The 24,194-nt window shown below is 40.9% G+C and overlaps 1 protein-coding gene across 1 annotated transcript in view; it reads left to right on the forward strand.

Moving 5' to 3' along the window:
* The window catches only part of PPP1R3A (protein phosphatase 1 regulatory subunit 3A), an 86,659-nt gene that overhangs the window by 56,264 nt on the left and 6,201 nt on the right, over positions 1 to 24,194 (forward strand). Inside the window, exons 2-3 of the mRNA XM_088456299.1 lie at positions 16,479 to 16,531; positions 16,623 to 16,744. Coding sequence (XP_088312425.1) covers positions 16,479 to 16,531; positions 16,623 to 16,744 — 175 coding nt within the window. The remainder of the gene's footprint in view (positions 1 to 16,478; positions 16,532 to 16,622; positions 16,745 to 24,194) is intronic.

The following is a 24,194-nucleotide window of genomic DNA, read 5'->3' on the forward strand; positions in this document are numbered from 1 at the left end:
AATTGTCTCAACCACACATTCAACTGTTTATTCATAAGAGTTGCTATTCTGATAGTCTAAATTGAAATGAAGAGAGGAATAAAAAAAAAATTAGAAGTGAAATCTTATAAAATTTTGGAACCTAGATATGAATAAAGATCTAGCTTATGATGAAATAAATCAATTTTTCAGCATACCTAGGGGTCCGAGGTAAGAAGATAATGTACAGAGACATGTTCTGCAAATTTAAGTAAAAAATTGTCCTTTTCCTTTTTTACATGCTGCTTAATGATAATTCTAGACTGTTTCTGTTATAAAAAAAATGGATAGCTGTAGGATTTGCCAAATACTAATTGTAGTATGACTAAATGTATTAGTAAGGACAAGATGACGAGACGGTCTAGTAATTAAAGAATATTGAATACATAAAGAAAATTATATAAAAACGTTTCCAATGCAGAATACTTTTTGCATTTAAAGACCTGGAGTGCCGTTCGTTTTTGTGAATATATACTATACTATAATATATATATATATATATATATATATATATATATATTTGTAGAGATGCCCGGCACTCCAGGATAAATGCAGTATTGCTGCGGTGCCCTACCGAGGTGATGACACCCAAAATACAAATACAGGAATGAGCATCACTCTGCAGGCTGGTAGTTAGAAGCAATAAAAGACTTTTATTGCTTCTAACTACAAGCCTGCAGAGCTCTGCTCATTCCTTTATTCGTATATGTATATATATATATATATATATATATAATATATTATATATACAGTATATAAAGCCACATACATTTTTTTATTTTAATTAATAATATGTTTTTGAGTATGAACTTTAATATACAGTGTTACAGTATTTTACATCACTAATATCAGCAGATGGACCATATATTGGATTTAGAAGCTGGTTTCCTCAGACAAGCTTTATGTCTTGTTGGCAACTTTAATAATAAGGACAAGTACGAGAGAGGTAAGAATTGAACAGAATTTTCTGTTCAACTCAACAGAGTTCAACAGAAAGGCTATAACTAGCGATAGCTCTCATGACATATAAATAACAAAATCAAATATAAATAACATATAAACACCATATAAATAATCACATACCTTAAATATTAGGATGTAAATTAGGATGTAGCTTTCATGAGCAGCTTTAACGAATAGTTTTAGAACGCAATAGGAATAACTTGTTAACAAGACTGGTTTAAATTGTATTCCTATTTTGTTTTGGGATGCAGTCAGAATGTCGACCTCTCGGATTCCAGCGGTCAGAATGCTGATGCTGGAATCCTGACCGCCGGAATCCTGAAGACAAGTACTGGGGTTAGGGGAGAGTTAGGGTAAGAGTTAAGATTAGGCACTAGGGGGAGGTTTAGAGCTAGGCTGCAGGGCGGGTGGTTAGGTTTAGGCTGCGGGGATGGAGGGTTAGGTTTAGGCACTAGGGTGGAGGTTAGGTTTAGGCACCGGGAGAGGGAGGGTTAGGGTAGAGGTTAGGGTTACTTACCTGGGGGCGTCTGAATTCTAACCTGGTTGGGATGCAGGTGTTGGGATTCTGACCACCGGGATCCCGTACCCAACCCATTGTTTTAAATCCAGCTGTCCACGATGCAGATTTTAGTCGGCTTTGATAACCTGCACCTTAGTAAATCTGCCCATAAATTATAAAAGCACAAAAACCCAATTAATTTTCTTATGCTAATTTATACATGTTTGAAGTTGTAACAGATCAATGTATAACAATTTATAATATAATTGTAAAACCTAATTTAACCTTTTTAAAGCTAGCCATTCACTAGAGAGCCATTGTTTTAGTTACTATCTCATATTGCCATTATTTTCTCACAAAGCCCTGTTGTCACCAGAGCCGGATTTAGACCTCATGGGGCCCTAAGCAAGATATCAGTTTGGGGCCCCACTCCCTCAACTGAATGCCATTTTAGACACACACACATGGCCCGCACAGTCTCACATACACAATGCCCTCATTTCACGCACACACTGCCCCCATAGCCGCACACACACACTGCCCCTATAGCCGCACACACACACACTGCCCCCATTGCCGCACACACAGACACACACTGCCCCTATAGCCTCACACACACTGCCCCTATAGCCGCACACACACACACACTGCCCCATAGCCTCACACACACGCTGCCCCTATAGCCGCACACACACACACTGCCCCCATTGCCACACACACACACACTGCCCCTATAGCCTCACACACACGCTGCCCCTATAGCCGCACACACACACACACTGCCCCCATAGCCGCACACACACACATGCTGTCCCCATAGCCGCATGCACACACTGCCACCATAGCCACACACACACACACTGCCCCCATAGCCACACACACACACTGTCCCCATAGCTGCACGCACACACACTGCCCCCATAGCCTCACACACACGCTGCCCCTATAGCCGCACACACACACTGCCCCCATAGCCACACACACACGCTGCCCCTATAGCCGCACACACACACACTGCCCCCATAGCCTCACACACACGCTGCCCCTATAGCCGCACACACACACACTGCCCCCATAGCCACACACACATGCTGCCCCCATAGCCGCATGCACACACACTGCCCCCATAGCCACACACACACACACTGCCCCCATAGCCACACATGAACACACACTGCCCCCATAGCTGCACGTACACACACTGCCCCATAGCCTCACACACACGCTGCCCCTATAGCCTCACACACACACACTGCCTCCATTGCCGCACACACACACACTGCCCCTATAGCCTCACACACACGCTGCCTCCATAGCCTCACACACATGCTGCCCTATAGCCACACACACACGCTGCCCCTATAGCCACACACACATGCTGTCCCTATAGCCACACACACATGCTGCCCCATAGCCTCACACACACGCTGCCCCTATAGCCACACACACACACACTGCCCCATAGCCTCACACACACACTGCCCCCATAGCCGCACACATACACGCTGCCCCCCTAGCCGCACACACACACACACTGCCCCCATAGCTGCACACACACACGCTGCTCCCATAGCCTCACACACACACGTTACCCCTATAGCCGCACACACACACGCATTGCCCACATAGCCACACACACACACTGCCCCCATAACCACACACACACACACTGAACCCTTAGCCACACACACACACTGCCCCCATAGCCTCACACACATGCTGCCCCCATAGCCGCACACACACACACTGCCCCCATAGCCGCACACACATGCTGCCCCCATAGCCTGACACACATGCTGCCCCTATAGCCGCACACACACACACACTGCCCCCATAGCTGCACACACACTGCCCCCATAGCCTAACACACACGCTGCCCCTATAGCCACACACATGCTGCCCCTATAGCCGCACACACACACGCTGCCCCCATAGCTGCACACACACACTGCCCCCATAACTGCACACACACACTGCCCCCATAGCCGCATGCACACACACTGCCCCCATAGCCACACACACACACACACTGCCCCCATAGCCACACACAAACACACACTGCCCCCATAGCTGCACGTACACACACTGCCCCCATAGCCTCACACACACGCTGCCCCTATAGCCTCACACACACACACTGCCCCCATTGCCGCACACACACACACTGCCCCTATAGCCTCACACACATGCTGCCTCCATAGCCTCACACACATGCTGCCCTATAGCCACACACACACGCTGCCCCTATAGCCACACACACATGCTGTCCCTATAGCCACACACACATGCTGCCCCATAGCCTCACACACACGCTGCCCCTATAGCCACACACACACACACTGCCCCATAGCCTCACACACACTGCCCCCATAGCCGCACACATACACGCTGCCCCTCTAGCCGCACACACACACACTGCCCCCATAGCTGCGCACACACACGCTGCTCCCATAGCCTCACACACACGTTACCCCTATAGCCGCACACACACACGCATTGCCCACATAGCCACACACACACACTGCCCCCATAACCACACACACACACTGAACCCTTAGCCACACACACACACTGCCCCCATAGCCTCACACACACGCTGCCCCCATAGCCGCACACACACACACTGCCCCCATAGCCGCACACACATGCTGCCCCCATAGCCTGACACACACGCTGCCCCTATAGCCGCGCACACACACACACTGCCCCCATAGCCGCACACACACTGCCCCCATAGCCTAACACACATGCTGCCCCTATAGCCGCACACACGCTGCCCCTATAGCCGCACACACACACGCTGCCCCCATAGCTGCACACACACACTGCCCCCATAACTGCACACACACACTGCCCCCATAGCCGCATGCACACACACTGCCCCCATAGCCACACACACACACACTGCCCCCATAGCCACACACAAACACACACTGCCCCCATAGCTGCACGCACACACACTGCCCCCATAGCCTCACACACACGCTGCCCCTATAGCCGCACACACACACTCTGCCCCCATTGCCGCACACACACACACTGCCCCTATAGCCTCACACACACGCTGCCTCCATAGCCTCACACACATGCTGCCCTATAGCCACACACACATGCTGCCCCTATAGCCACACACACACGCTGTCCCTATAGCCACACACACACGCTGCCCCCATAGCCTCACACACACGCTGCCCCTATAGCCACACACACACACACACTGCCCCATAGCCTCACACACACACGCTGCCCCCATAGCTGCACACACACGCTGCCCCCATAACTGCACACACACACACACACTGCCCCTATAGCCGCACACACACACACTACCCCATAGCCGCACACACACACTGCCCTCATAGCCACACAAACATGCTGCCCTTATAGCCGCACACACACACTACCCCCATAGCCGCACCCACACACTACCCCTATAGCCACACACATGCAGCCCCCATAGCCTCACATACACTGCCCCTATAACCACACACATACACTGAACCCTTAGCCACACACATACACTGCCCAGAAAGCCTCACACACACTGCCCCAATAACCACTTACACACACTGCACCCTTAGCCACACACACAATGCCTCATAGCCGCACACAAACACTAACGCCATACAGTGGTTGCGCGCACACACTGCCTTATTGACACAGACACACTTACTGACAGGGACACCCCTTATTGACAGATGCCACTTTCTGACACAGACCCCTTACTGACACTGATACAGACACACTTACTGACAGTTACTGACACCTTTCTGACAAACACTTACTGACACGACACAGACACCACTTAATAATAGACATGCTTACCTACACAGACATCTCTAACTGACACAAACACACTTACTGATAGACATCGCTTACTGACACAAACACCACCTAGTGACACAGGCACACTTACCTACACAGACACTCTTACTGACAGTGATACCCCTTATTGACTGATACCACTTTTTGACACAGACCCCTTACTGACACTGATACAGACACACCTTACTGACACAAACACTTACTGACACGACACAGACATCATTTACTAACAGACACGCTTACCTACATAGATACCTCTAACTGACACAAACACACTTACTGACACAGCAGCACTTACTTACACAAACACCTCTTACTGACACAAACACACTTACTGATAGACATCGCTTACTGACACAAACACCACCTAGTGACACAGGCACACTTACCTACACAGACACTCTTACTGACAGGGATACCCCTTATTGACTGATACCACTTTCTGACACAGACACCTTACTAACACTGATACAGACACACCTTTCTGACACAAACACTTACTGACACGACACAGACATCATTTACTAACAGACACGCTTACCTACATAGATACCTCTAACTGACACAAACACACTTACTGACACAGCAGCACTTACCTACACAAACACCTCTTACTGACACAAACACACTTACTGATAGACATTGCTTACTGACACAGATACCGCTTACTGACAGGGACACCCCTTATTGACAGATACCACTTTCTGACACAGACCCCTTACTGACACTGATACAGACACACTTACTGACAGACAGTTACTGACACACCTTACTGACTCAAACACATACTGACACGACAGACACCACTTATTAACAGACACGCTAACCTACACAGACACCTATTACTGACACAGATACCCCTTACTGACACACTCACTTACTGACACAGATAACACATACTGAAATATTCCCCTTACTGACACTACTTATTAGCACATTATTATACAGTACATGCATACTGACAGACACCCCTTACTGACACAGACCTTACAGACACACACACAACTTACTGACACACACACTTACTCACACAGACACCATTTACTTACTAACACCACTTACTGACACAGACATTCATTTACTATGCATTTACACAGCACAAGACACACAAACCCCTCACCTCCCCCCCCCCTCCCAGACTATAGCAGGTGGCTGCTGAAGCATCAACCCCTCCCCCTCGCAGCCCCCCCTCTCCTGGACTACAGCAGGTGGGTTCTGTAACATCAACCCGCCCCCCTCCCCCCGCGGCCGCCCCTCCCCCCAGGACTATAGCAGGTTGATGGTGAACTGCAGAACAACCACGGACCCAGCACAGCTCACCTATCCATGTACACAGCAGCCTCCTCCACTAATCTCTTTCCTCGGACTGTTCAGTGATGGGGCTCCTGGACTGGGTCCCTGCACACAGCAACATTATTCCGGCATCTGGCAGGTGCAGGGCCCCCCAGTGGGCCGCATGGAGCTGGCTGGAGCCAGGAAGCCACACCCTCCATTCAATCATTGCACTGCAGAGACTACCAGATTGCAGACTAGTGCAGACACTGGTAGAGTGCAGGGCAGGTCCTCGTGACGTCATGATGTCACGTGGTGCGCGCTGTGCTCCTCTGGGAACAGTTTACACTGGGCACAGGACAGGAACAGTGATTCTAGTGTCTGTCTAGATGTCTAGTTTTGTCTGGCCAGCACACGGGCCCCTTGGGACCCGCCGGGCCCTAGGTGGCCGCTTATGTTGCCTTCTGGCAAATCCACCCCTGGTTGTCACTCATATTTTTATTAGTGCTAAAGAGAGTTGGCTGTAAATGCAAGTTGTGGCTTATTACGTCTGCATCGTGCAGCTTTTGAGTGTATACACGTCTTTTCACATGCATTTTTTTGCATGTGCATCTTTCACATTGTGCATCTGTCTTCAGTCCTAAACGTCACTTTTTCATTTGAACAGTTATTTATATAGCGCACACATTCTATAGCATTTTACAGTGAGCATTCAGTCATCACATTACTCCCTGCAGCAATTTATATTCCCTACCACAGGTACACAAAACATAGTACACTAGAGGCAATTAATTGTTTGTCAGAAGCTAATTAACCTATCGGTATGTTTTTGGATTGTGGGAGAAAACCAGAGTACCTAAAGGAATCTCACACTAACACAGAGAAAACTTTCAAATTCCACACAGATAGGGTCTTGGTGGGAATCGATCTCAAGATCTCAGTCCTATGGGTGTATGACTTGGGGTGGAACAAGGGCTAAAATGAGCATGTAGACGCGGACTGTGGAGAGTCTAAGAATGTCCACGAGCCCTATGTGTGAGTCTGACATTTCTTACACTTTACTCTGTGAAGTCTGTGAACACACAGTTTGTTCTTCAGCCTTAGTTTTGTTTTGGTGAACTGATTTGCCTGTTTTAAAGGTGACACATGTAGACTTAGGGGCATAAACAATTGGGCGCCTGGTTTAGTGAGGAAAAAACCTTGCGCCCCTTGCACCCAATTTAGGAATACCGCGGGTATGCGTGCTCCCAATACCCGTGGTATTCAATTAAAAAATAGTTGTCGCAGGGTTTTCAGTTCTGAAAACCTGTGCCGTGTAAATAAAAAATAATAATTCTTCACCTACCTTGCCAGGGGTCTCTGGTGATCTCCGCAGTTCCCGATGTCTTCTCCTCTTTCTTCTTACTGGAGAGGGGACTGCTGGGAGGCCCGGTGGCTCCTGGGAGGCTCCAGGGACTGATGGGAGGGGCAAGGGCTGCCCATTCTGGGTGCCACACGGACACTGGGGGGGCACACTGGCAGTGGGGGTCACACAAACACACGCTCATACACACAAACACTCACTCATACACTTACAAACACCTCACACAATGACATACTGCTGCAGAAGAACCGGCTCCCGATGCTGGATGCAGAAGACAGCACTGCAGAAAGTAAGTAATTAAAAACTAATTAAGCTAATTGGAAACTTTCAATTGCTTAATTAGTCCTAAGGAGGGGTGCCGCCAGGGTGCCAGAGCAAGTCCCACTGTTTTTTCCTAAAATTAACGATTGTAGGAAAAATCACGCTGGCTCTGGAGGTGCGAGAATAAAAACCTCCCGCGCAAAAAAAAAAAAACACGCACCTGATTGAATAGCAAAAAACCCGCACCTGCAGGAAAAACCTCGCAGGTGCAGGTTTTTTGCTGTTCTTGCACATAATTGAATATGCCCCTTAGAGTGAGAATGTGTTGCATGTGAGGTTTCAGAAGATTCCTAACTGTGTTTGGTACTGGCTTCCACAATAGGCATTCTAGTGCATCAAACAGCAGTAGCAGGATCACCACTCACAAAGGAAGACCATGGCCTGAACCTTTCCTTGCCACTGTGTGTGGTGTATGGAATGTTGGCATTCTACGCTGTTTGGCAGTAAAATTACCCTTTATTATTATGTGATTTTTTTTCTTTAACATTGCCTTGCAAAATATTGTTTACATTTCAGGAGCCCTTTCTTAAACTTTATTTCCCCTGGACCACCTAGGCAGATGTTGAAATACTATCATGACTGTGGCATCAGCCACAGCAATACTACAAAGTGGCTGCTCCTGCTTTTCTATAGACTGATATCGCTTCACAACACCCCTAGTATAAGCCAGGTGGCACCCTAAAAATGACATTACAATTTTTAAAACACAAGTTTTATTGTAAAATTTTGAAAAGTGCCTTAAGGACCTGAACACACAACAAACTTCCTCACAGCATTCCTAGTGTAAGGGTGGCACCCTAATAATGAAGTTGTATTTTAACACACAAGTGTTATTTTACATTTTATTTTACTGTGCCGGAGCACACAACAAACTGCCTTACAGCTCCCCTAGTATAAGCCGGGTGGCACCCTAGTAATGATGTTTTTATTTTTTAACACACAAATTTTATATTAACATTTTTTAACAGTGCCTGAACTCACAACAAATTTCCTCACAGCTCCTAGTATGAGGCTGACACCCTAATGATGTTATAATTTTATTTTCGTTTTATAAAAAAAAAGTGCCCCAGTAGGCTTTTTTATTTTAGTAACGAACACAGGGCCTAATTCAGACCCGCTCGCGAGCGCTGAGCGCTCGCAAGCGGGTCGATGGTGCCCTAATGCGCATGCGCACGATGGAGGGAGCTCCTTCGTGCGCATGCGTGAGACCAGCATGTCGCTATGGGTCTCGCACCAAAGGGGGCGTGCTGTCGATGGTGAGTGACAGCACGCCCCCTTTGGTGGGCGTGCCGGGGGCGTTGCTGCCCAGATGGAGGCGTTCCCATGGGAATGCCTACCGTCTGGGTCTAGCCCCACTGACATCACTAGTGATGTCAGTGGGAGTGCTTTTGGCTCTGATAGATTTCTAGCTCCTGGTTTTTTACACTACAAAGTGTTTGGGGAAGTTTATAGGTGTAAATGCTTTGCTGCAAAAGTGGGTTACAGAGAGAGCTAGAGCAGGTGAAGGCTATCAATGTGTAATGAAGTAGCTGTCATTTTACACTAGAAAATGTGGTGAGTTTAATACAGTAAAAGGGGAAAATTTACTAAAGTGAGAGTTTTTAGAAGTGAGTTTTAAAAGTGATGTTGCCCAAAGCAACCAATCATATTCTAGTTATTATCTTCTAGAAGGTGCTAGTTAAATGTTAAGTAGAATCTGATTGGTTGCTATGGGCAACATCACTTTTAAAACTCACTCCTAAAAACTCTCACTTTAGTAAATTTACCCCTAGGTGTTAATTCTATGCTGCAAGAGTGTTTAGGCAATCAATGTGTTCTATAGTAGCTGAATGAGAACAGCAAGCCTTTTATTGCTGCAATTCCAAGTATCTACATTTGAAAAGTATTTTGTGTGAGAGGCATTAACAGATATAAAGAAGACAAGCTGCAGAAATACAAGTGTTAGTGCCCATTTTAATCTGCACAGAAAACGTCCCCTACCAACCAAAAAACCTTCTAAAATCCATGTGATGAAACTTGACAGATATTGTTGCGTGAGGAGCAGGTATTTGATAACAAGTGGCCAAACTACAAGGTGCTGGGGCTTTTTGACTTTTGTGCAGCACCCCCGTATCCCCCCCACCCCCACTTCCCCACCCAAAAAAAAAATCTCTCTTGGTGTAAAAATTGAAATGGCCAAATGTGGAAGTATTGTGTGAGTGGCAGTTTCAGTTCTTTGATAGCAAGTTCCAAACATACAGAGTGCTGTTGTAGCTGTTCTGCACAGCAATCCCAAAGACAAAGATAACTGTTTTTTTAAAGGAACCAATTGTCTAGCCAATTGTATTAATATGAAAGATATTGTGGGGCAATGTCTAAATTTTAAAGTAACATTTCCCTATCTCAATGTACTTTAACCTGGTGTGGTGGCATCTACAAGTACAGTAGCTACAACTTTAAGTAGCTTTACTCTTGTTGTCAATCATGCATCAGTCTATAGAAAAGTAGCTTCTAGTAAAAAGGTGATGTGGGAAGAAAGGTTGTTCCCATCCCAAACACTTTTAAACTATCTGAAAGTACATATCACTTCTTGATTTAAGTATAGATGGAAACGTTACTGATGTATTTGGTGATTTATTACAAACTGCAAAAGTAGCTAACTTCATAGTGTTCCTGCTACTTCTCTTAATGCTAAGTACAAAAGCGAGTGCCCATTATGGTCATGTATCTTCTGTAACTTCGCCTTCTTGCTCTGAGTGTAAGTACTTCCTCAAAAACAGTGCCTGAAAAGAACACTGAGTCTGAAGAAGAAATTGGCCTTTCATAGAATCCTGAGGACAGTTTAATGCGGTCTATGAGTTTTATGTGTGAGTCTGAGATTTATGATTCTGGCTCTTACTATAGAGCATTCTTTCATAATTTCTCAACCATTTGGAAATGTTGATTTAGACAGACAAGTTGAGGATGCTATTCTGGCAGTTGCTATAGTGCAGCATGAAATTATGATTAATGAGGATAATGTTTGATTATGTCAATGTAAGACAGCCACCAGAGGTACTGTAACACCTCATAATGATGATAAGTGAATTTTCAGACCTGGTCAAAAGACAAAAACTTCCGCCTCTAGTATCTAGAGATATTTCAATAACAATTGTCTTTAAAACAATTATTTGCAAGGGAACCATATATGACAGAGAGCATCCTGTTGCACAGCAGATCACTAAAGCCATGACAAGTTAGCATTACATCCAATTTCTACCATCAAGAATTTATCATATGGTTTGAAGTTAGTATCACAAAATTCTATCTCAATTCCTTTTCTCCCAAGCAGTAATTCCTGCTCTGTAGTGTGATGTTTAAGACAGTCATTCATTCCCTAGAAAATGCCATTATATTGAATATCTGCTTAACTGTGGATATGTGAATAGACAGTATTGGTGAAAGGACCACATGACTGTGATAGCCCACTATAGCATCATGAGCACACTCCTAATTCTGTCAACATTGCAGTGCTAGAATACAATACAATGACAGGTCATTCTGTATTGCTGGCTTCTGTAAGAAACATACCAGTGTCAATCTTCTTAGCTCTCCTCATTACCGATATGTGACTGAACATTATGTGTACTTTATGACTGGGAAAATATCAACATGTACCATGCGTTGCATACAAAATTTACTTGGTAGTTCCTAAAAATTACAGGTCCATGCAGGAGATGCTGTCTGTGGTCCATTACTATTCTGATCATTGTCACAATTCAGAGATTGGATATAAAACATTGCAGCAGCCACAAAAAGAATATGCTCTGCCAGTGCTGAAAGTGGTCCTAGAGGGTTGGTGGAACACACCTCCCTATCAGCCTTAAGCCCCCCCCCCCGTGGGTGCCATCCCACTAGCCACCCCCCTCTCTGCCCACCTGGCAGATGCCACACCCCTAGCCCCTTCCATTCAAGTATGTTCATTCTTTTAGCATTTGCTGTTGGACTTGAAAGTATAACCATGCAGTATATGATGATCAGTGGAATAGTGGAGATCACTTACAGAGGGGGGACTGTAAATGTCCCCCTCCCACCATCACATACACGGTGGGAGGGGGACAGAAGCATAGGGAGATCTCACACAGTGAGGGGGCAGACAGCAAGGTGATCAAATACAGTGGGAGAAGAGAGATCATATACAGGGGTGGTACAGTGGTTACAGGGTCCTCACATGTAAGGGGACAGAGGGAGCAGGCAGAGGGAGCAGGCCCTAGGCATAGACAAACTAAGCAAATGCCTAGGGCATTTGGAAATGTCTAGGGGCATCCAAGCCTGCCTAGGGCTGGTGGAGGTTTGGTGCAGGCACGGCTGGGGCACCTGCTGCCGGCTGGGCAGAAATGCTGGCAGCTGCTACTGCTGCTGCATAGCGTCCACGATTGGAGCTCAGCTGACAGTTTTGATCGGACCTGGCAGCAGCAGAACAGCCGGCATCAATTTGCGGGGGCGGAGCACCTGGGCAGTGGCTAGGGGTTAGCACCGGCCGGCTCTGAGGCATCACACAATCAGAATGAGCTTCTGCGCATGTGCAGAGGCTCATTCAGAAGCAGAACTATAAGTAAATGGTCACAGGAGGGCTGCTGCACCATGGGCCTTTGCGGAGCTCGGAGTAGTGAGTCACACCTCACGGCTCTGGGTTCCGCCTCCAGCAATCATCACACACAGCTGCGGCCTGACAGCCTGAGATGGGAAAAGCACGTCCGCCACCCGTGGTTTTCTGTACCTTGAGTCGGATGGCTCTGCAGTCTGCGTTCAAGTAAAGTAAGTTTGAAACTTGGAGAGGGCCGGAGTTCTGTGGTGCTCACTGGTATGAAAGGGGGCTCTGCTGGGATAGGGTGGTGGGTGAGGGTGGGTGCTGATACCGTGCTGTGCTGCCCACACCCCTTTTCAGGATCCCATGAGGTAGGGGGCGCCACCCAAAATCTTGCCTAGTGCACTAATTTGGCTAGGGCCGGCTCTGGGAGCAGGGAAATCACATACAGAGGGGAGGGGGGTACAGGGAAGCAGGGTCATCATATACAGTGGAGGGAAGGGGAACATGGTAACCTTATCACCTTTCTAATTCAACTATATCTGCTTTTTTGCTGTACTCTCATTTGGAGTGTGAAATGTAAACTTATTTCTGTAGCTGTGCAGCATATTGTGTGTGATTGGAATGCTTAGCTTTTTATTACATGCCTATGACTTAGTGACATTCATGCTCCTTTTTTATAGAATAATAATCACTGAACTAGGTTAATTTTCCCAGTTAAAACTAAACAAACACACACACAGGTCAGTTACAGTACATAAGCCATATTTCCACTGTAGCTGCACTACTGCAGAGTATTTAATACCAGTGCCAGCATAGTGACCAGTTCTGAAAAATCCCTGGCATCAGCGTCCACGTGGGTCCTCTCAGGCTGGCTCCTATTTGCGCGACAGAACTCAGGACATACTTGCGATGATGTCACTGCGCCATCTCATTTCCGCCACCAGAGGACTGGAGGAGGCGGAACAGGTCAAATCAGAAATTCTGTAGCGCCGCTCACCCATATTTATATGGATGGCACCAGTGGGCGGCACACAGCGGGGCAATCAGAGGGAAGCCAGCCAGAACCTCTGTGACAAGTCCTTCATATTCAGGCAGCATTCGGTGGTCGCAGCTGCCTGTACTTAGTTGTTATGTGGCCAGGCAAAGTGAGCGGGCAGAGGTGGGTTAGCCAGGGAGAAGCCTGAGTGTGCTTCTTAATCAGGTAGCCATAGCTGCCTGTAGTTAGCTCTTAGCTGTTTTGACCGGGCAAGGTAGGTGGGCAGAGGCGGAGCCACCAGGGAGAAGCCTGAGTGTGCTTCTTACTCAGGCAGCCATAGCTGCCTGTTAGTTATCTACTGTGGCCGTGGTAGGTGGGTGGGAGGAGGCAGAACAAGTTCCGCCTCCAATTACAACTGACGGAACGCAGTTCTGCCCCAATCCAGCCCACTTTAACTGCTGTGCTCTGCCATTCTAATAACTGACGCAAGAGGTAGCAATGGGGTGGAATTCCAAACATTATATTCTTCAGCAACTGTAGGAACAGCAATAAGCTAATAAGACCTACAGTACACTTCCAACCATGAGATGGGGAGAATACCCTATGGTGAATACTTTAGATTTTATGGAAGATACCCAAATCGCTTGAAATGATGTGAGTTTGGATATTGTCAAGTAATACCTCTAAACAAACTACTGGAAAAACAGCTGGAGAAGCTGATGTATGAAAGTAAAAGATTCTGCCAAGTTTTTTGGCCTTGTAAATCAAATTCTGTTTTAAATTCACCAGAATCCTAAGGTTTTTAGTATTTTGGAACTAGATCACTACATTTGACAACCATGTTTGATTCTAGGTTTAAATCATGTGTGATTTCTTTCTTTCCAGCTGGGACAGGTCTTAAAGATGCAAACAACCTCTTGTGAGCAAGTTGTTTTTAAACAAGTGCATTCCGAGCTAAAACACAGAGCAAAAATAATTGATGTTGCTGCCCCAGCTTTAACGATATAAACATATACTGTATATTATATCTATTTCTGCAATATATTGAATTCCGCCCTATGTCTGCCATAATTACATATAAACTCAGCATCAGACCCAAAGTAATGAAAGAACATACAATGCACCATCTCACTTACAGGCATCCTTCAATGTGTAAGATATATGCTATTATATAGTAATTGACAGTGACATGCGGTGAGGTCAATGGCTGGAGAGGCACACATGTTCTTTGTATTATTCTAATCATTTCTATATCAAAACTCTGGAGCATGACAGGGAGTATGATAGGGGAGGGAGTATGACAGGGGAGGCTCTGCCTCCCCTGTCTATCCTGACCGCACATCCTTGGTCATTGATCACAATTAAAATGCAGAATATTATAAAAGGAATGAGGAACCTTATGTTACATTTCCACACAAGAGCATTTCATGTGTATTAAACATACTATAATGCAACTAAAAAATCACCCTGCCACAAAAATATTCCACCAACTTAATGATATATTTTTATTTTTTTTAAAATAAGATTTGTAAATGACTGATCTCGTAAATACATGGCATCATATTAAAACTACACATGACTTAGCGCATTAAGATGGCGTCATTTGCAGGCTGGGCGTAACGTGTCAGAAATTTAAAGGCAACACCCTTCTAATTTTTTCTGCATAATTTGTTTGTGCATTTTTTATTGTATATATTAATATTAAATTAGTTACAATTAACACATTTAACACAATGAACAATAGGCTCAGTTAAGACTGAAATATCTTTATGTTATACAAATGAGATAAGTATTGGGACTGAATCATGGAGAACTAAGATAGATAGAGGATAGAGAGAATGATGTAGTAGAAAAAAGTGGCCTATAAATGTAAACCCAGCACTGCTGTAACAGCTCAGAGTTTACCTCCTACTGATGAGTGAAGCTGAGTGTGTAGTGGCATTGCCTTCTGGATGCAGTATAGGCATAAGAAAGCTCATGTGAAAATGTAACTTATCAGATTCAGATGGACTACAGTAAACCAATAATTAGTTTGTTCATTTTGAGGGTCTCATTAACATCTAGATCATACCGAATAACTGAGGTTTCAAACCAGAAGGGACAATTGTAAGTTGAAATTAAGTGATAGTATGAAGCATTTGAGTTTAATTTTTTACTTTTATGAGCTCATCAATCCTTAAAATGGCAATGAAGAATGGAAAATAAGGATGCTCATTGCCATGAAAGTCATTAATTGCCAAAAAAGCTCTACTTACGAATTTATGCGTAACTTCATAAATATCTCTGAATGTATTCAATGTGGTCAGAGTACTTCAGTAAACTGTAAGACAAAACAAATAAATAAATTACTAAGCAAATTGGATAATTTTGAAAAATACCAGCATTGGTTCTATGTCCTTTTTAGTGGCTTGTTTTTTCTTTCCCACCTCCATGTTTCCAGCATGTCACATTAACCCTACATTCTTACTCTCTGTAAGGCATACACCCATTTCCTACATTTGCAAGAAAATATTAATTTGGGCTCAGTTTTAATATTTTACTTTTATTTTTTATTTTTTTTTTGCCAATGGAAAAAATAATAATGTTTGCAACAGTACATTTAAAGCAGTTCTATATTTTATTTTTATTATTAGTATATATAATTTTCAATATTATACTATTTTTTAATAGTTGTACAACTTTCCTTTAATAGTAAAGAAGATGAAGAGTCAGATGTATTTGAAGCAGAAAGTTCTACAGCAACAGGTAATATGTGAATCAAATTACTTTTGACTATGTAACTAATGTTAATGTTTGTGCTTTAAACCTCTTTAAATAAATATATTTTATTTTTCAGAAAGATTTATTCCTACAATAATCTGTTCACATGATGCATTTGCTGAAGACAACAATGATGAAGAGAAAGCACATAAAAGTGAGGAAAAGAACAATGAGGAGGAAAGTGATCTGGAATTGTTTGTAAGTCTTTTTGGGGGGGGTATTGAATCTGTCAGTGTTCGTCTTTTAATTCTAACAAATGGGGATAATTTACTTTTCTTTTATATACATGCAGTTTTGAGAAGATAAAGATAGCACTTTTTTGCTGCATTCCTTCCTTTGTTGGAAAGGTATTCCATTGTTATTTCATTTTGTGGATGCTTGTTACATCTTTACAAAGCAGTGGCTTTATTGTGTGGGTTACAATATGCACATTTAAATATACTATTCTTCCTATTTATCATGTTTAATGGGAATGGATCTATTGTTCACTTTAGGCATAATTGTGTTTTTCAATTCAGCTCATATTTTTATTCAATCCTCTGCTAATTGCCATTTATTTTTAATCTGTTTTGCTGTTTTCAGTATCACTGAATTAAATTTTAAAGCAAAACTAACATTTTATTTTTTATTGTTGTAGAAAGTAGAAAATACTCTAGAAAGAGACTTTATTAAGAATTTCAGAAACAGCACATGTAAGTGGTGATTATAGTGGGAAGCCATATCCTCCCACTCCTAACCTCATGCAGTAAAGAATCGCCAACAGCCTGTACTTAAGGTTTGAATGGCTGATCTGTTCTGAATGCAGTATGCATTGTTCTTGTAGAATGCAAAGCCTAAGAAGGACCATACAAACACACACATATTGTATAATATTTCCTGACAAACTAAAAATTATTTGCTGAGATAAAAATAATGAACTGTTGATCCATTTATTCTTATTCTGTATACATTTGGATACATTGCTGTAATAATTATATTGTGGAGCTGCAATTGTTATTTGTGTAGTTTTCCACCCTCAGTCTGAATGGCTTGTCACTTTTCGCTGTGCTGAAATATAATACCTGGATGCGTGATTGCTAATTGGTTTAATGAGAACATAAAATCGGCACTAAAGAATTTTGTGGAGAATTATTTTAGAAGTACTGCACAATGGTTTAAAATCAATAAACTAAAAGTATTGTCCCTGATTACAGTACATAGGCCCTTAAAAGCTATCTAAATTTTCCTCTTTCCTTTGCATTCTCGGAGATGTCAACTTAGGTGGTTGGAAATAAGAGAATGTTTGGGCACATATAGCAGAACAAACAGGTGTGGCCACAAAGTTGTTAGCTTGTTTTGCTCAGCCAAGCCCATGTATGAAAAGATGCTATTGCAAAAGTCATAAAAATTAAATGCAGTCCCAATGCAGATCAAATTCTTGTAATCAAAATGCAATAAAAAAAAGTACTTCCAAAGGTGGCAGACTGAATACAATGAAGGTTTATGAATAGATAACATCTGACTGACTTCCGTATGTAACTGCAGAACTTTCCTATTTAGTTTGAATTTCTAACAGCCTGTCACATTTGTACGTATTAGATATCTACTGGGTTTTAGAGGCTTTACTGAAATATTTATTTATCTGTATTTTTATTGAATGCATTCTGTAATTGTTGTCAGACAGTATAGATTTGCCTTTCCTTCTCCCATATAGTTGTAACTGCTGCCTGGGTCAGCCTCACGGTCCACATCTCTACAGAAAATGCTACTGAGTGATCAAAACAACCACTCTGAGCTCACCTATTGGCTGTCAGTCAATTTGTCAATCAGCTATGTTCACTAAATAAGTAAATAGGGCTATCTTATTGGTCTGTCTAATGATTGTTAAGACAGCTCCAGAGCTCTTCACACAGGCATCAGTAAAAGGGAAGTGACCTTTACAGCAATATTATCAACTTCATTGCAATTAAAATATTGGTGGGAAAAATGTCGCCATTTCCATCAGTGAAAGTACTGAATTTTAGTAGAAGAAATGTAGTTTGGGTTGATAAATGTAATATGGTTTGTCAGGTTACTAGAACAAATGCACTTTTTGTGCATATGTTGCATGCACAGTTATGGAATTTATATTGTTCACTGACCAACAATTTTAAGTATATTTACATCCCAGGAATGATAAGTATGTAATACAGGCCAGAATTAACAAAAATACATACTGCCCATCAATGACTATAATCTTGTGCAAATCTCTTTATGGATAGTACCAGCATTGACAGCTACAAAACTAAGACAATACTAATCATCTCAATGAAAGGGAGGATCACTATAAATAACAAATATCAAATCAATGTATTTTTTATATTTTTTATCCTAGATATTAAGCTAAATTAAAATATATATTGGATGTGCAGTAGAAAGTAGTACAAGTGTAAGAAGACAATAACAGAGATAAAAATTTGACTGGAATATAATTTGCTTTTGTTCTGCATATATTTTTAAGTAATTTCATTCTTTGGAAGAGAGACATCTGTTCTCAGAACAGAGCACATATTTAGAAAGATAATATAAAACTTCTATGTATAAAACTTTGACACAAGCAAGCACTCCTCTCTGAACCCAATAATTACTTCCCTGGGGCCACTCACATGTCCAAATAGATACAGCAAATCCAAGGCGGCACTCTCGGGAATTTGCACAAGAAGGAGAGTCAAGAAACTACTTGTGTTAGAGTTCAATGTTTCAGTCCTCCCGGACTTTTATCAAGAACACGATAAAAGTCTGGATGGACTGAAACGCTGAGCTCTAACACAAGTGGTGTCTTGACTCTTCTTCTTGTGCAAATTCCAAAGATTGCCGCCTTGTATTTGCTCTATATATATATATATATATATATATATATATATATTGACCATTTACCATTCCCATGCATTGATTTTTCTACAGAAATTTAAGAAAAATGTTATATTGTTTTTGCTTTTGTTGTTTTGAAGATTACAACAGGGTTAGGACAACTTTGATGCTACCTGAAAGTGTTATAATCATGATCATCATCAGTGCAACATCATGAAATGTTTCATTGCACCCTCATACAAAATATAAGAGTGTAGTATATATTGTAATAAATTTAATAGATAAGATTTAGTAGATTTCCAGGATTATATTAAGACTACGTAATACTAGATGTATCACACTACACTTATGATCTTTTGCGTGAAGCAGCAACAGATTTATTTAAACTCAGACTAGCACCAAACTCTATTTACCATAATTGTATCCACTAATTTATTTAATAGGAAACTAGAAAGGATAAAGATGTATGTAAATAAATTGGTGGTTTCATTGAATTGAAGGATCTTTTGTTAAATGTTCCTGATTTAATTGAAAAATAATTCACGACTAAATAGTGAAGCATATTGTGGACTCGCTCCCTGTCCTCCATTAAAGTGTATCTTGCCCTATACCAAATTAAAAAAAATATATATATATATATATATATATATATATATATTTCACAGTGTGAATAGTTTTGACATAAAAAAGCAAAGCTATATATGATGCACACCAGGTATACTTCATATCAATTTAGAACATGTATTTTTTCAATCATGTTTAACTATGAACTTCTTAGTCCCATAATATAATATACCATAAATGGTTATCATGTACAGTCACAACACTTTGCTAAAATAAGTTATCAATGTATTTTCTGTACTGTGAATGGTTCAGTTAAGGTAGTAAAGCAATATTTGACCATCTCATTTGATTTTCTAGAGGTAGATCCTTTAGATATTTGCAATTTAGATTTGTACTTCGAACACTTTAATGACTTAAACAATGAAGCAATATAAGACCTTGAAATACATCCATCCAGCATGGTTGAAACCCACAGGCATTAGCTCACTAGACAGCTGAGCAGTTGACAAGTAGCATGAACCTTATGTTAGAAAAATAAGAAATTGTAAGATTTGCATATAATTACCGAGATCATGCAAATGTCAGTTATGAATATAAAAAAACACAGGCATTTCACTGTTAAATCCTGACAGTTGGCATCACTGAAAAGCTCAAATGCATTTGAGTACTAGTTGGCAGAAGGTCATTAAAACAGAATTTGCAGATACATTAACACTCTCACTGTTCTTTGAGTGATAGTTTGCTATTTATAGTTAGCTGAGAGTTTCCAGAAAACATACTAGCAAGATAAGTTGTAGTGGGCTTCCACATAAAAATTGCATAGAGGAGTATGTGGATATTGAGCCTTTTTTAATTGATTTGAAAAAAAGCTATCAATATACTGTACATATGCATAAAGTTGAGATGGTTCTGACATGTGAGGAAAAAGACAGAAATTATAGTAGATTTTTCATTGGAATGACAAAATTAACTGCTTCCATACAGAAAATTAACATTAGCTAAAAAATGAAGAAACATGATTTTAAGAATTTACTAAACTTAATAAAATAAAGTCAACAGACTGTAGAGAGCTGGTCCATATTTGTATGCCATTAGAATTATAACTATAATCAATTTTAATTTTCATATTACACAGTTTATCTGTTTCTGCCAGTATTTGAGAATATTTGTGTTTAGATAGATAAATTCTAGGAAACCAATGCCATACATTTGTTTCTCCTTTGACATACTGTACATAACCCTACACAATTGTTTGAAAATAAACCAAGAAAAAGTAAAACAAAAAGAAAAGCTATAAATGATAAAATTTAGAATATATTCTGTATATTTTGATAATCATAATAAAAATGTATTAGAAGATGAATCAGTTGTTTTAAAATATAAGAATTACTACAAACATAGGTGTTAATTATATTTTTTTATTGTTATGATTATTTTAATATACATTTTAAATTATCAGTGGCTTAATTTAAAATAAGCATTAAAATAACTTTATATTTACAAATTAAATGTAGAAACAATTTACATTTCTAAAACCTTTTAATTAAATTTATTTTTAATAAATGCAGTATACAGTGCATTGTTCTTAAAACAGTCTCTTGCCTGGGATGCTCTCTGTCTCATATACCATCACAAGCTATGAAGGTAGCATTGTTTTCACACCAACTCGAACTAGTAGCATGCATCCTTTTACCCCATTGGTAGTTTGGTCATTTAGCCATCAGTTTATCCTTTAGTAATTGGTTGGTTTGCAAAAACAACAGACAAATGACCAAAATCAACCATTTTTTTAATATACTCCTCAGTCTCATAGCATATTCAATAGTATCCAGATGGGGATGGAAATTTACTAATATGTGATAAACATAAATTGGGCAAGGGTAAAAAAAAAAGTAGTAATGAGGCAAAGAAAAGTAAAATTAACCTAAGTAAACCAGTGGAGATCAGGAACATTTTATTATTTATAGTATCAGAGTACATTAGTGCAAATTTCGAAAAACTCAGTTATAAAACAAGATACAGTAACAATGACAAAAAGTGGTAAGAGAGCCCTGTCTTTAAGTATAATCTATAGGAAACTACATAATGAAGTATTACATAATGCAGATAGGGTCCAGCCAGAAGCAATGGGAAAAAATCTTAATGAGTTCATGAGATTTTGGCATTGGCTTGTGTGAGATACACAGTATTTTCTGGAAATGTTTCTTGGATGTATTTGGATCCAGACTGAAAGTGAGGAACAAAGTACAGTTCTGAGTCAAGGATAAGACATAGGCAGCGAGCTTGAGAGATAATGTTTATTCTAGTGATATCATTTAAAAGAGAGATGTCAGATTCTGTTGGCTGATGGGAATATATTTTGCACAATTGATCAATATTCACTTAGTGAACTAGGCCAAACGCAAATGGCAAGAGATCCAAAAAAGATAAACAGTGTAACTTTCACCAGCATATACTGTAGATAGTACTGAAATTGAAAAGAGCCAATTACATTCCAAGACAAATGACACAGATTGAGAAGAGTTGATGGTTTTGCGCCCAGCCTTGTAGTCCTCCAAGTGATAAAGGAAGTGAAGAGGAGATAGATAAAGTGAAAGAAATAATGACTGATATGATAATTAGAAAGACATTGGTAAAATGCAGCAGAGTGGTCCAGGACAATTATTTTAATGATACATAACAATTCTCATAAAAGGTATACTGTGTAATAAAAAATAAATGAATGAATTATTATTAGTGAACATGTCCCCTTTTATTTCCCAAATGTTTAACCAAACATTGAAGCTAGACAGATGTGGGCGGTTTCCAGTATGTAGCGTGGCCACACTATTGGGTTCCACTTAAATATTGAAAACCAGGCCCAGGCTGGTCAGTTCCATGCTATTTCCCCTTATTTGGAGTGGGGTGAAATCACAAAAAATGACATGCACCCTCCTACTCAGGGTGATGGGACAAGAGTAATTGACAACATTAGAACCTATTGACTGGCAAATTTACAACTGATGTGTTTGCTTCTGTTTAGAGGAGTTTAGACTTTGAATTCAAATTGGGCAATACACAGTAATAATAATAATTTCTGTATTGTGATGTAATATCACAGTATAATAGTAATAATAGTAATACACTTTATATTTTTTGGCTTGTATTTGTAATATGGTACTGGACTGTTGACCAAAAGAACTGCAATTTGTAATGGTGAACATATGGATAACAAAAATGTACCTACTGAAAGTACATGGGTTTTCTGCACTAATCCTGTATCTTTTCTAAATGATCTCGAAATATTACTAGTAAAGATAGTAAAGATTTAAAACATACTGTACAATCTAAGCATTTTTAAAATGTGGCGTTCAGAATTTAAGATGCATTGGATGTAGGGTTAGGTTGAGCAAGTGATCTCCTGGCGGTTATTTCAAATATATCTTTGCTCCACTATACAGGTTTTCCTATACACATGTGTAACTATTAACTGTCACAAATATACAGTATACAGTATGTAAAAGGTTTCTGCAGTTTATCAGACTAGATGATATTGTGCAGAATGATTTGGTCATTGTAGCAGGCTTCCTGGTAGTATTAATAACAACAAGACAGGACAAGACAATGCAGCTAGTCACCTTTAAAAAACCAAAAACACATAACTTATATCAGAGAACATTTGAGTTTTTTCGCTTTCATAAAAGGCTACTTGTATTTAAGATCTTAGTTTAATTTAATCTTTAGTTCTTTAGTAGAAAGCTGAAAATATTTTTTGATTCCAATAGCACATTACCTGAACGTCAAAATCACCCACCGCTCACATTGAAAAATTATAACCTTTTTATTACAATATTTGATAATTATGTAATTGTATTGTTTTATGTATTTTGTAAGATATTCTATTTTACGATTTGCACTAATAATTATCATTTTACATTTAGAATTGTTATGAAAATCAAATCAATTTTGTTCTTGATACTCAGTTTCCTTCCTATTTATACAAAGTCAAGACACAACTGTCATACACATTCTCCACAAATTTGGCGACATATCACAATATCTGTGGCCAACTAACAAACATTTTGTTTTGTTGAAATTAGAGGTGAAAATTAATTGAGCTATTGATAGCCATCATTGGAGTTCATTTATGAACCAAAATATATCCAATGTACAGAGGAACATCTGCACTTAGATTTTATGAATCAGCATGGTGGCCCTTGCAGAAGAGCAGAAGAATAGGTTTGGGGGCAATTCTTACTTAGTACAGAATAGGAAC

This window comes from Taudactylus pleione, unplaced genomic scaffold (genome assembly GCF_031769625.1).
Source record: "Taudactylus pleione unplaced genomic scaffold, aTauple2 ptg000041l, whole genome shotgun sequence".
Classification (NCBI taxonomy): domain Eukaryota; kingdom Metazoa; phylum Chordata; class Amphibia; order Anura; family Myobatrachidae; genus Taudactylus; species Taudactylus pleione.